This window comes from Carassius carassius, chromosome 25, assembly GCF_963082965.1.
Source record: "Carassius carassius chromosome 25, fCarCar2.1, whole genome shotgun sequence".
NCBI lineage: Eukaryota > Metazoa > Chordata > Actinopteri > Cypriniformes > Cyprinidae > Carassius > Carassius carassius.
Genome location: NC_081779.1, coordinates 2,549,019 through 2,562,770, shown reverse-complemented (window position 1 = coordinate 2,562,770; position 13,752 = coordinate 2,549,019). Strand labels below are relative to the sequence as shown.

Below are 13,752 nucleotides of genomic sequence, written 5' to 3'. Positions count from 1 at the left end.
TGTGCACAATTTACTAATTCATTCCCTCAATGTACTAAAACATGCACACGATTATCATTGCATTCCCTCGATTTGCAAAATCGTGTGCATGTTTTAGTACATTGAGGGAATGAAGTAGTAAATTGTGCACACAATTTAATAATTTTTTTCTTGCATGCCATGTGCTGGGCTACGTACATTCATAATTTTCAGTATGTAATAAAACATATTTTTCAAATATGTAATTGTATTACATATTTGGACAAATATATATATGTGTGTGTGTGTGTGTGTGTGTCTGGAGCACAAAACCTGTCTTAAGTCTCTGGGGTATATTTGTAGTAATAGCCAAAAATACATTGTATAGGTCAAAATTATCGATTTTTCTTTTATGCCAAAAATCATTAGGATATAAAGTAAAGATCATGTTCCATGAAGATGTTTTATAAACTTCCTACCTAAACAAACCTAACAAACCATACATCAGTGGAAAGCTTTCAGATGATGTATAAATCTCAATTTCGAAAAATTGACACTTAAAACTTTTGTTTTGTGATCCAGGTTCAAATAAAATGTATGATTCTTATTGGAGATTGACAGGATATTTTGACAGAAGGCAGCATAATTCTGATGCTGTCTACAAAGGGTGCTCACTAGGTTTTGGAACAGAGCCCAGTGACCTACAGTCATGGTGACACGAGCAGATGTGTGTTCCTGCTGCTCGTGCAGAATATAACAGCATTAGTCGAGTGTCACGGGGTCCTGGTGGAGGTGACACTGCCTAAATGTTTGCAGATGAATCTGGGCGATATTTTATCGCCGGGTCAGGAGTCAACTGAGCATGTCACTGAGCGCAGTGGCCTGTGGGCACGGCTCAATGGTACCGGTGAGTGACCCTGTTTAGCTGTCGGGTCAGCAGAGTGAGAATGACCATACTTGTGCCCGCTGAATGCCCCGGGGCGGCTGGTGCAGAGGTTTGCTAACAATTATCCAGCGGAGGGCTTGTAGAGACGGACCGGGTCCAGCTCTCTGCCCCCTAATCAGAGCGCAGAGGTTAACAGGAAGTAGGTGGCTTTGGGTCGTATGGGGACGAATCACCTCAGAGGAGCGCTCAGGATGGTCATTGTGAGCATTTGACCTTTGACCCCGTGTCTTTAGGATTGTTTTGCATGTTTTAATTGCCTGCTAGGTTAAAATGTCTGAGAGTTTAGTGACAGTAATGTTCAATAGTTTGGAGTTTTTTTTAACATTATGCTCATCTAAGATGCAGTTATTTAATCAAAACTACAGTTTAAGTGATTTTTTTATTATAATACATAACTTACACTACCATTCAAAAGTTTGGGGCTGGTAAGTCTCTGAAAGAAGTCTCTTCTGCTCAACAAGGATGCATTTATTTGAACAAAATACAGTTAAAACAATTGTGAGATAAGCACTCGGATATAAAGTCAGATTTCTGAGTTAATATCTTGCAATGCTGACCTTTTCCTCTGAATTGTGCAAATACCTTTTTTATTATTTTTTTTGTATTTATGTCTATTGTGATATATATATATATATATTTAATTTAATGACTCAAAGCTGTATTTTCAGCATCATTCCTCCAGTCTTCAGTGTCACATGATCTTCAGAAATCATTCTAATGTGATGATTTACTGCTCAAGAAACATTTCTGATTATTATCAATGTTGTGCTGCTTCGCTTTTTTTGTGTGGAAACTGTGATACATTTTACTTTTCAGGATTCTATGATGAGTAGAATGTTCAGAAGAACAGCATTTACTTGAGATAGAATCTTTTGTAACATTTTAGAATGTCTTTACTGTCACTTTTGATCAATTGAATGCATCCTTGTTGAATAAAAGCATTAATTTCTTTCAAAAAAGAAAAGTATCTTTCCGACCTCAAACTTTAGTGTACATAGTGATAGTAAGAGTGACTTTGCAAACACTGCAACAAAAAGTACATCTGAAAGCATGCATATTTTTCTAGGAACTCTTATTTGAGTCAACATGATCAGATGTATTTCGGCGTCTCGTTGCGAGTCTGGTTTCGAGATGAGTTTGCAGAGGAAGGTGATATGCCTGACTCCATGATAAGACTGAAACCCCTTTCAAAGGAAATTCAAAAATAGACCTGGTTTTCATCCAGGCACTGTTTTCACGGAATTTCTCAGTGGGCCGGAATACCGCAAACCTCCGGAGAGATTTTTCCTGAGCACAGGGGTCTGCGTGCGCCTCGGACCGCATCAGAGATCAGCACGAAACCCTGGGATGTATTTTCATCCCCTCTCAATAACTCAGGTAACAGTTTTTAAAAAGAGGCCCGTCCGGTAAATTGGGGGATGGGGGGGCTGTGGGGATACAAAAACAACAGGAACGACGCAAAAACAGAAAAAAAATGAGAAGAAAAACAGCCAGCTTTTTTTGTCAATGGAATAATTTGTCAACGCTGACAAGACGGTCTGCAGGGCCACTTCCTGCGGCTCCGGTTTCAGACCGTAGATCAGAACGAACAAGAATAGAGCAGACACAGCCAATTAAAACACAAAACACCTCTCTGTGCCTGAAGGGAATGACTTTTAGGCTTTTTTATGATGTTTCAAGATGTTTAAGCACTGCTAAACGTAAAAAAAAAAAAGTTTTTTCATGCATAAACTGAAATATCTGACTTCTGGGTTGCCAGGTCTGCTTAACAAAACCAGCTTAACAGCTACTCAAAACTAGACCAATCCCATTTTGGGAGAAATATGCGCTCAAAATAGCATTCCTGGTGGCAGGACGCTTTGCTTCATCCTGTAAAAAACGAAACAGAAAAACAACCTGCAGCAACAGTATAAAAGCAGCCCAATTATACGGGAAAACCAGTGACTTGGCAACACTGCTCTGAAGCCTCATTCCCAGTAGATTCCTGCTCAGAATGGGGGGGATGGGGGGCTGGTGATCATGAAGGTAGTGTTTGTTCTTTGCCCCGGTCAGGACCTTCACGGCAGAATGATTGACAGGTGTGAAGGGGGGCGGGACTCTGAGTGCTGGTGATGTGCAGGTGACAGGTCTGTTTGTGTAAGGAAAGAGAACAGCAGGAGAGACACTTGAATACCGATATATATATATATTTATTTATATATAATTATTTATTTTTTTATACATATTTTAAAATGTAGAAAAAAGGCCAATGTATCACAAATATAAATGCAAAAAAATATATTTTTGATACATTTATTTATATATTATTTAAGTGTGAATATATTAAATTGTCCAAAATCTTTTTTTAAACAAATAAATTTTGCATTCACCCAAAATGTATTTTTAAGATTGTAATATATTTTAATATAATTTTTTTGTGCCATATTGGAAAGATGTAACTGAGCCTAGACATAGCTACATAGCAACTACCCAGAAATGTGCTAAAATAATAAAAAATAAAAACCTACTCAAGACAGCAACATAGCAACACTCTGGCAACCATTATACATCAAGAAAGTAAGTTAAACACTAAAATTTTCATGAAACATTAAATAAATTCATTTCTACTACAGTGAAACTTTTAACTTTGGTATTAGACACTTCTGTCTTCTAAAATAATTTATAAATTCAAAACTCGGTCTGATGCAGATCCTGTATTGATCTGATTTTACTGCAGTGTCAGTGGTATTTTGGTGGTATTGTTGTGTGGATTTGACACTCTCTTATAAGCTATTGTGGTTTAGTGGTTAATAATCTGTGCTGGTAACCCCAGTCCTGCAGTCTGACAGCACTTCAGAGGAGTTTCCTCAGATGAGAAGCATGTGGTTATGTCGGGGTTGTGTACATATGGAACCGGTCAGCAGCAGCTAAAAAAGCCTGGCAGGTGCACGTGAGATCTGGGAGGATGGATCTCGTGCACCTCCGTCCCACAGCTGTTGGTTTAAAGAAGTTTGCTGAAATTGCCCTTTAATGACGTTACCCAACGTAAACATGCCGACCGCTCTGCGTATTTTCCCTACGCATTAAAAACGTGTAAATCCTTCCAGCTAATTGCTGGGCAAATATTTTTTCGGCATTTTTCTAATAGCTTTTATTCATCATGTGTGTCAGAGTGACGAAATAACAGTATTTCACCATCGCTATAATCTCATAAGCATCCTTTTACAATCGCCTTTTTTTTGTCAGCCGTCTTCAATATTATTATTCTACAATGTTCTTTTTATTACTTGTAAAAAACAATTCTGGCCAAAACACTGCATGTTGGGCTTTTCCCAAACGAGTCTGAAGGGTGAAGGGACTGAAGGGTTACAGGGGTGGTAAAAACTTCGGAAACATAAAACTTCCCTATCCTTGAACTATATGCATGATTGTGAAGTCAAACACATTCAGAAGGATTCACATTCAAGCTTTTTTGTTTTATTATAAATGCATTCATATTTAATTTCTGTTTTATTTTAATATTTTGTTATACATTTTATTTTAAAGTTATCTTTTAGGGTAGGATTTTATTTATAAATTATTCATAAACTTTCTTTTGTCAACAGGTACCCATCTTTTAGGGGTAGTGTGCAGTCATTTTATTTTATTATAATTACAATTATATTTTTAATTAATTTTAATTTTACTTTTCAATTTTATTTTATAATTGTGTTATACACAATTTTATTTTAAATGTTATTTTAAAACTATCTTTAAGAGCTAGAATTTTACTTTATTTTAAAACTATGCAAAAATGTTTTTTTTAGTCAACATGTTATCGTTTAGGGATAGGATATAGTCATCTTATTTTATTTGTATTATAAATAAATTTTCATTTAATTGCAAATGTTAAACATTTTTATTTTTATATTATTATAAATACAATGATATTGCATTTCAAATGTTTTATTTTATATTAGTTTATCTTATTTTATTTTAAAGTTATCTGTTAGTTATCTTTTTTTATTATAAATTATATTTGAAATACATTTTTGTTTTATTTTATTATAAATACAATTACATTTAATTCCAATTTTATTTATACAAATATTATTATTAGTTTTTTTTTTTTTTGACCACTTTAGTATATTCTCATGAATCAATCTTGGCAGTGAAGTGTGTGTATGTGTGTGTGTTTATTTTCATACTCCTCCTCATCTCCTTTCATCTCTGCTCTCAGCTCACAGTGTGTTGTAATCATGTCGGGCTCCTGATGTGTGTATGTTTGATGCCCACTCAGCGGTCAGACCGGCGGTAGGTGGCGTCAGTCGGGCTGCTGGCTTTCCTTCCCAGCCTGAGTAAAATCCAGGGAATTTTGGGACTTCACAGGTCACAGTGAGACGAAAGAAAAAATAGGATTTCCCCTTATTTAAAGCCAAATCTCTCTCTCTTTCGCTCTTGCTCTCTCTGTCGGTGCCGATATCTCTGTGTTGGTTTAAACACGGCTACCGTCAAGGTTTGTGGTTGGCAATCTGGCAGGTCCTGGACTCCTACAGCCAGTGGAGACAGTTTTAATGTCCTCCAGATGATCAATGGAATTGATCTTCCACTTCTTACCTCATTACAGCTGCTAGATATCCCAGAATTCCTCAGTGCAGCTGGACTGCAGCCACACATTCACTCAGCAGGTTCTGTGAGCTGTCTGTTAAAACACTTCTATGAGTGTTTATGCGCTGAAGTCATGGTTTTATTATTGTATTTTATATTTTCTACATTTTAGATTTTCTATCTATGTTTGACAGGGCATTAAAATGGAAAATTATTTGTCTTGTTTTCCAGTACAAATATTTAAACATTGCTTAAATCAAGATACATTTTGAAAATCAAAATGACTTAAGATATTAAGTCTCATTTACTGAAAAAAAAAGAAGTAAAAAAAAAAGTTATTTTTTAATTTAAAATCCCCCACTTACCCCATTGGAAGCCTACATTAATTTAATTTAAATTAACTTTTACAGAAAATAAGACTTGATATATGTAATATGTCTTGTTTTAGGAATGTTTATGTATTTGAACTGGAAAAATGGCAAAACACTGAGTGAGAAAAGCATTTCTTGCAATGTGTAATGGTATTTTATACAATATAAACAGCAGATGAGATGTACACAAAATTACTGAAAGGAAGTGGCACTGAATAAAATTTTTACTATTGTAAAAATTGATAAAGAAATTGTTTATCATCCACTGAGAACAGTATAAATAGATGTTAGAACTAAATGATAATCCCAAAATAGCCAAATATCAGATAATTAATAAAAATAATGACTAACCTAATCAGTTTTCTCTCTCCCTTCAGCGTCTGAGCCCAATCTGAAGGTGCGCTCCAGACTCAAGCAGAAAGTTTCTGAGAGACGAAGCGGACCGATACGCCGCAGAGACGGCAGTGTCCTCGTTACACCGCTGAAAAAACGAACTCTTGAACTAACAGGTGAGGAAGCAACCCCCTATCTGTTACCTGAAACACAGATAGACAGCCCTTATATCAGACAAAACAGATCTGCTGCAAACTACTTTATGTGAAGAGACAAAATCTTAATTAATCAAATCATATTTGATGTTTGATACACAGACCAATGAGCTTTAACTGTGGGCGGAGCTCACAGTCAGTATAAGAGCTGACCGCTGCAGTCTCTTTAAGCACTTCCTGTTTTCCTCCCATGTAGATTCTTCAGCCAATGAGAGCCCTGCAGGTTCTGGACCGAGCTCACCCATTGGCTTGTGCAACAATGAGAACGGCCGGTCCAGCACCACTCAAATCAAGGTAACAAATACACTCATCTCACTTCTACATTTAAAAATTTACATATGTTTTTTTTTTTATAATATATACCCAGTTTTACCCATTTATTAGCAAAAAATTCTAAGCACTTAAAACAGAATTAAATGTTGTATGATCACTGATTTACATACAGTATTTTAATAGGTAAAGGTCAGAATAAGTACATTGTTTTGTGAAATTGCATTTATAAAACAGTTTGCTGCCATGCAAGTGTAAATACATAAGAAATAACAATGAGTGTCTTTAAAGACCTCTTCTGTGCAGAACTACTTCCTTCCGCCACAGATTTAAATATCAGTTTGAGAGTTTAACAGCTGAGCTCAAGATCGTTACTAATTCAAGAACGTTACTTTAGAACTTCAATAAGGAAGGAAAGTTGAGTTGCTTCATTTAAAGTTTATTGTATTATGTAGTCATGTATTATAAGAGAAAGATTGACTTAGCGAGTGTGACTACCTGCATCTGGTACAGCACTCATTTTTAAGCTCAATCTCATATTCACAATAAAACATTAGTTTGAATGCCCACTAAGGAAAGCAAATTCTTTGTCGTACTGTCCTTTCATCTGTTAAGGGTGATTTCCCATGACAGCTCTGCTCACTGCATTTTTAACTGCATCTTACAAGCTGTTGTTAAAAAAACTTCCATGTTCACCACGTGTTTCAGTCTTTTTCAATATAAAAGTCTTTACTGAGGACTCACTCAGAAAAACCTGAATGATGTACCTGTACAATGTAAATAAAATCGCCATCACGAACACACGCAGTTTCCCCAAACTAAATACTACCATTAAATACTATTATTTATATAGTATTATATTTTTTATAATATTTTTTAATAAACAACAACAACAGCCATCATAAAAGTTGCTAGGCAACTCAGTCAAAAGTACAAGAATTTTTAATAAACAACAACAACAGCCATCATAAAAGTTGCTAGGCAACTCAGTCAAAAGTACAAAGGCAGCTCGTGATATACAGCATTGAAGTTACATAAAATATAACGTTAAGAAATTTTGCCCTCAGCCAAAACTATTTGCTCTGGAACAAATAATAGATTAAGTCCAAAAATAGCACCTTAGATTTCCTCAAACGAATTATATCTCATGTTTAACCACTATAGAGACATCAGAGTCAACGGCAAAATTCCATACGTCATCTTTATTAATAAACTGCATATTTGAAGTCTAAACAAGCATATTCTCAACTAAAAAAAAAACACTTGAATCTACACTCTGTGACACAAAAACAGTATTTTTCTTTAAATTATAGTGGATTTGGGCATCTGCCATGATTCTCACCGTGAGACAAACTGCAAGCGGAGTGATACAAATGGTGAACTGGTTGGAGTTCAGTTATCACTAGAATATTGCACTCCTGAAAAAGGCTCTCAGCCAATCAGATTTGAGGTCCAGAAAGGACCATTTATAATTATATCTGTTAGGCTGAATGACTATGGAACATTACTTCACCCATATTTTGACATTTTATTTTCACAAAAGTTAGTTGGCAGACATTTATCTTTCTTTATATAGTAAATATATATATATATATATATATTTTTTGTAAATGTAATATATGTATGTTATATATATATATATGTAATGCCCATATATACTTACTAATATAATAATAATAATAATAATAATAATAATAATATGAACTCTTTCACTCTTTATTCTAATTCTATACTTAAAAAACACTTGTCCCTTTTAAACTTACACCCTATTCATTTGCTGCTTGTTTTTTTTTTAAACTAAAAACTAATGCTAGCTTTCTAATATTTTTGTATTCTATCTGTTTTCTTTTCATTTATTATACAATTAACAAAAGCAAAAAGAAAAAGACCTCTAACACTAGCTTTCTCTATTCTTTTTCTATTCTATTGGTTTTCTTTTTATTTATTATATTATTTAAAAGCCCTTGCTATGTGAACTGTGTTAAGCTAACTGAGACTTGTTATGGCACTTGCATATCATTGCTCTCTTGTTGATTTTGACTGTTTCTATTGTCCTCATTTTCAAGTCTCTTTGGATAAAAGCATCTGCTAAATGACTAAATGTAAATGTAAATATACATTTATACTATTTTTGTCACTGTAAAAACTTATATATAGCTTCTTTTATGACTAACCTTTTGACATGAGAAATGACTAACTTGTGGGCTACAAGTATTAATAAAAATGTCTGAATATCATGACATTGTATAACAAAATATTGAAGCAAGTGGCAATTCAGCAAACAAATATTGCATAAGCATTTCTCAGAACTCTGTTGCTTTACTGAGCCATTTTTGCAGTGTCTTTTAATGAACTCCTGTTTTTTTCTAATAAATGTCCTCTTTAACAAACTCCCTTTAAGCAAACAGGTTAGTATCCTTCAGCACATAAAGGCAGCTGTGGAACAGAGTTTGATGCGCTTGCGTGCAGTTTCGAGCTTTTGATTGCATTCTTGAGAACTGAAGCATACAGCCCATAAAACTGAAACTAAATAAAATGGTCATGGTCCCACGTCTCATTACTCTTATCAGACTAAGGGGTGTAGGAGTCGGGCCCCCAATGATCCATTGTTTGGAGCTGAGAGTACACAGACCCCGTCCCAGGGCGCTCGTACCATCAGCCTGACAAACAAACACTGACTTTAAAATCACATCAGAACATCAGTGCAGCATGCAGTAGAGTTAAATGGAGTTTAAGGTGTGTGTGTGTGCGTGTGTGTGAGTATGTTTGATGGTGATGTGCTGTACTAACTGTGACAGCTCTTTTCCGCTGTGGTTTTGGCTATGCTGGTGGTTTGGGGAAGGGGTGAGGTGTTCTGGGATGCTGAGGTTAGTTTCTCCTGTGAAGTTCTGCCCAAGCATTTCCTCACGGGCCAAACTCTCCTCTCCTCCTGTAGGCACACGGCCGAATGAGTTCATGCTTACAGCCCTACAGCCAGCCATGTGTGTGAGCATGAGACTTCACTGCTTCATGAGCTTCAAAACTAGTACCTAAAGATGACCTCATATCATTAACATTCACACCATTAACTGATACTGACTGACATAACTACCTAAAACACTCGAGAAACAACCTAAAAACTACTGGGGAACACTCAGAAGAGCAACCACCCAGCAACACTGTGTTCCTGTGAGTTCCTGTGGCTCAGTGGTCGAGCATTGCTTTAGAATTGAAAAAGGTTGTGGGTTCAATTCCAATGGAACACACATACTGGTTAAAAAAATGTATATCCTGCATGCACTGTAAGTCGCTTTGCATCTGCTAAAATGCATAAATGTCAACAAATGTAACTCACAATTAATTAAATAATTCATAGCATCACCACACAGACTAACATTCTAGCAACCACTCAAGCGTCAAAGGGCTAAAGTGAAAATCCCCTTCCGTGGAGTTATATGTATACTTTAATAAAACCTAGAATGCATTCTGGCTGTGATTTTGTCACATCACAACTGGTTAAAGCGCGCTCACACATACACAGATTGATTGCTGTAGTGAGGAAGCTCATATGTCAATATCTAATTCTGTCCCTCTGAATGCTTATGCAAAGTTACGTCATTGATATGGGAGATCTACTGGTTCTCCTTCTTCAGATGTTCTCAATATCATGCTGTACTATTGCTGCTGTGCTAGTGTTCGAATGCGTTATATAAGAGCTGAAGTAATGCTTTCTGTCTGTCTGTCCTCCAGCGCTGTCTGTCTCAGGGGGGCGTCCTACAGACGGAGGGGTCCATGTCTCTGTTGAATCTCTACACGTCCCCCTCTCTGCCAAACCTCACGCTGGCTCTGCACCCTGCTCACGCACACATCTGCGTAAGTTGTCTATCACAGACACATCAAACTCCACAAAGACACAAAAACAAAAACCTAGAAATGCTTGATTTATATAATCAGGTTCTGAAGTACATTATGACCAGGACACACCAAGGCAACCTCAAAGAACTAGCGGCGATGAAAGCCAACTGTTTTGTCGCGTTGCAATGGTCATTTTGGCCACTTCAGCAAAACATTCTTTATATCAGACCCGTACAGCAGCACACACACAAAAACAGTGTAACTTTTAACTTTAATGTACTGTTTATATTTGATTTTAAACCTTGATCTAACTAAATGATGCACATTTTAGGTTACCTGAGAAAACATTTTTACAGTGGCTGTTACCAAGAAATAATATGTTCTGTGTCTATCATCCACTATTTCCACCACTAAATCAAGCCACTCTTCTTTAAAACATGATGAGGTTTAATTTCTGATGTCATTACGTTTGCTTTGCTTCTCAGGTTCAGCTATTTCATGTACAACCATTGCTGTATTAGATTTCTACAGTGACATCATTCTCTTTTTATGAAACCTGTGAACTGCATTGACTGGATCTATAGCATTGCAACTATTTCACATTTACTAGAATTCAATGAATTCGATATAATAACACTGATGAAATCTCTTAAATGTCTTTTTACACATGCCAGCAACCACCTGGCAAACTTAGAAAGAAAGAATTACATAGCAACTCATGAAAATCTGGAGACAAGGTCTCGTGCTCTTTGAAAGAGCAACTCCTGAGAAATATGAGGCCTAAAGACAAAAGCAGCATCGCCAGCTCTCGATCTGCTACCCAACAGAAATAAATAGATCCTGCAGAAAAAGAAAGGTATTTTAGGAGACAGTGAGACACGGAGTCGCATCTATTTGTGGTGAAAGCACAAAATACTGTATGAGGAATGTGCCATGTGTATTAGGAGACAGAGATGAGATGATCCTCTTTATAGAGCGCAAAGATGAGCCGTGTTTTTACAGAGATGTAGGTTTGAGCTGTTGTTTGCGGAGGGTTTAGGAGCACGTCTCATTTTCTGAGTGCTTGTGTGGATTATTGGGGCTCGTGACCTCTGACCCCGTGGGATCTTTAGCCCTTAGGTAAACATGCCCTTGGTTTAGTGTTTCAGGGCATTTCGTTCATCACAGGCTTTTAATAGTTTAAGAAATGGTGTCAGGAAAGTGCGTTAACATGCCAGCATATCAAAACATGGATCACTTTTACCAAATACTTTCAACACTTTCACATTTGAAAATAGCTGAATGACTCACTAGGGACCTCTAGATGTGGACTGATAATTATGAGCACTTTATGATGGACGCCGGGTACAAACGCTGACTGGATGCTTTTTAAAACAGCACTGTTATTAATATTTCATATGCTGGTGTTATGTAAGTCTCGCTCATGCTTGAGTGAAAATACGTGTCTAAATGCAAAAATAGGCAAACTTTGAATATTAATAGTGTTTGTCTGATCTGTGTGTTTCAGACGGGAACGGCGCTGAAGGATCAGAGTGCAGAAGGACTCGCGCCCGCCGTGTCGCCCGTCTCAATGGAGGCTAAAGTGAGCCACGGACAGCAGGCGCTCCTGCAACACCTCCTGCTGAAGGAGCAGAGACAGCAGAGGATGATGTCACCTGGTGAGCAGAGCACACAGGAAGTGCATGTTCTTAAAGTGACGGCGCAACTTTATTAAAGTTAACTAAAACTAAAGTAAAAAATAAAATGACAAAAAACAATTACTTGAAATAAAATGTAAAAAAATTTAACCTTTTTTTTTATTTCAGTTAGTTGCCAAGGCATCATTTCTCATCTTTGTTTGGTTTCATTTTAAGTACTAAAATAATTAAAACATGATACATTTGAATGGATTTGTAGTGGCAAAAAATGAATAACTTATATAATATAATAATACAAAGTAAAACAACAATGGTGCAAAGTGAACTTAGAATTCAACAAACTTGATAAATGCATTTATACTAAATAAATATTAAGTACATAAATAAATGAGCATTACAGTAACAGTAGCATTAAAATATAGTAAAAAAAAGTAAACCATCAAAAATGATATTATCAATTATATTAATTATAATTATTATTTATATTATTAAGTTGATATATGTTATTGTTATATCATTATTATAGTATATATTATTTAAATTTGATAAAAATAATATATTTGTGATAGTAAAATAATACTGCAGCAGAGCTTCTGATCTTCCCAAATCAATGAAGTATAATTAACAATAAATTTATTAGCTCTCTATATAATAATTTTCCTTTTCAAAACCTATTCTTTCAAATTCTTGATCTAAATTCTGGCTTAGTGTGCTAGATATGTAGATTCTTAACTGCATTTAATGAAAACAATAAAAATAAAAATAAAAATAAAAATAATACAAACTAAAACTACAGTGGTGCAAAATGGAGTGAATTCCTAACAATAATAAAAAACATTAAATATATAGTGCAAAGTAAACAAGGAATTTAAAAAACTGTATAAATTAATACCATAAGTATCATTACCATAATAGTAGCATTAAAATACAATCATACAACTAATAGGTTTTTTAGTGTTTTTAACAGATTTAACATTTACACTTGCTTTCAAACATCAAATATTTAATTTATATAAAACATTTATTATTTGGTTTTAATATATATATATATTTTTTTTTTAATTTTTTTATTTTTCACATCCTGTGTGAGCGGCTCATATGAAATGTCAGATGTCTCTCTCTCTCTCTCTCTCTCTCTCTCTCAGTCACAGGTAGTGTTCCTGTGCTGTCCTCGTCTCCTCTGGTGATGAAGGAGCGTGCGTCAGGGAGTTCTCGCAGCAGGTTACCACGGCACCGACCTCTGAACCGGACGCAGTCAGCACCGCTGCCACAGAGCACACTGGCTCAGCTCGTGCTCCAGCAACAGCACCACAACTTCATGGAGAAACAGAAACAGCTCCACCAGCACGTCCACATCAGCCAGGTATCTCAGCTCACTCGGCTAACACAGCTCCAACAAGAACAACGGAAGATTGGGTCCCTGTTTTAGTTCACATTTTATCTGGAATTAAATAAAACTGGTCAAACTTTGAAAGAAGAATAAAAAAGTAAAGAAAGGAAGGAAGGGCTGAATTCATGAAACAGGAAATTAAATGAAAATAAATATTCTGGCTTTAAGAAAATAAAGCCCTTATTAGAGGCCCTTTAAACGCCTTTTTACAATTCTTAATTAAAAATTTCAC

General features: G+C 35.7%; 1 protein-coding gene across 3 annotated transcripts in view; it reads left to right on the top strand.

The window, feature by feature from the left end:
• The window catches only part of LOC132103900 (histone deacetylase 9-B-like), a 35,255-nt gene that overhangs the window by 18,387 nt on the left and 3,116 nt on the right, over window positions 1-13,752 (top strand). For 2 of the 3 annotated variants that reach the window (XM_059508966.1, XM_059508964.1), the window contains exons 6-10: window positions 6,219-6,350; window positions 6,586-6,683; window positions 10,389-10,511; window positions 12,001-12,151; window positions 13,276-13,493. In XM_059508966.1, the coding sequence (XP_059364949.1) occupies window positions 6,219-6,350; window positions 6,586-6,683; window positions 10,389-10,511; window positions 12,001-12,151; window positions 13,276-13,493 (722 nt within the window). The remainder of the gene's footprint in view (window positions 1-6,218; window positions 6,351-6,585; window positions 6,684-10,388; window positions 10,512-12,000; window positions 12,152-13,275; window positions 13,494-13,752) is intronic. The other variant, XM_059508965.1, reaches the window with a different exon arrangement.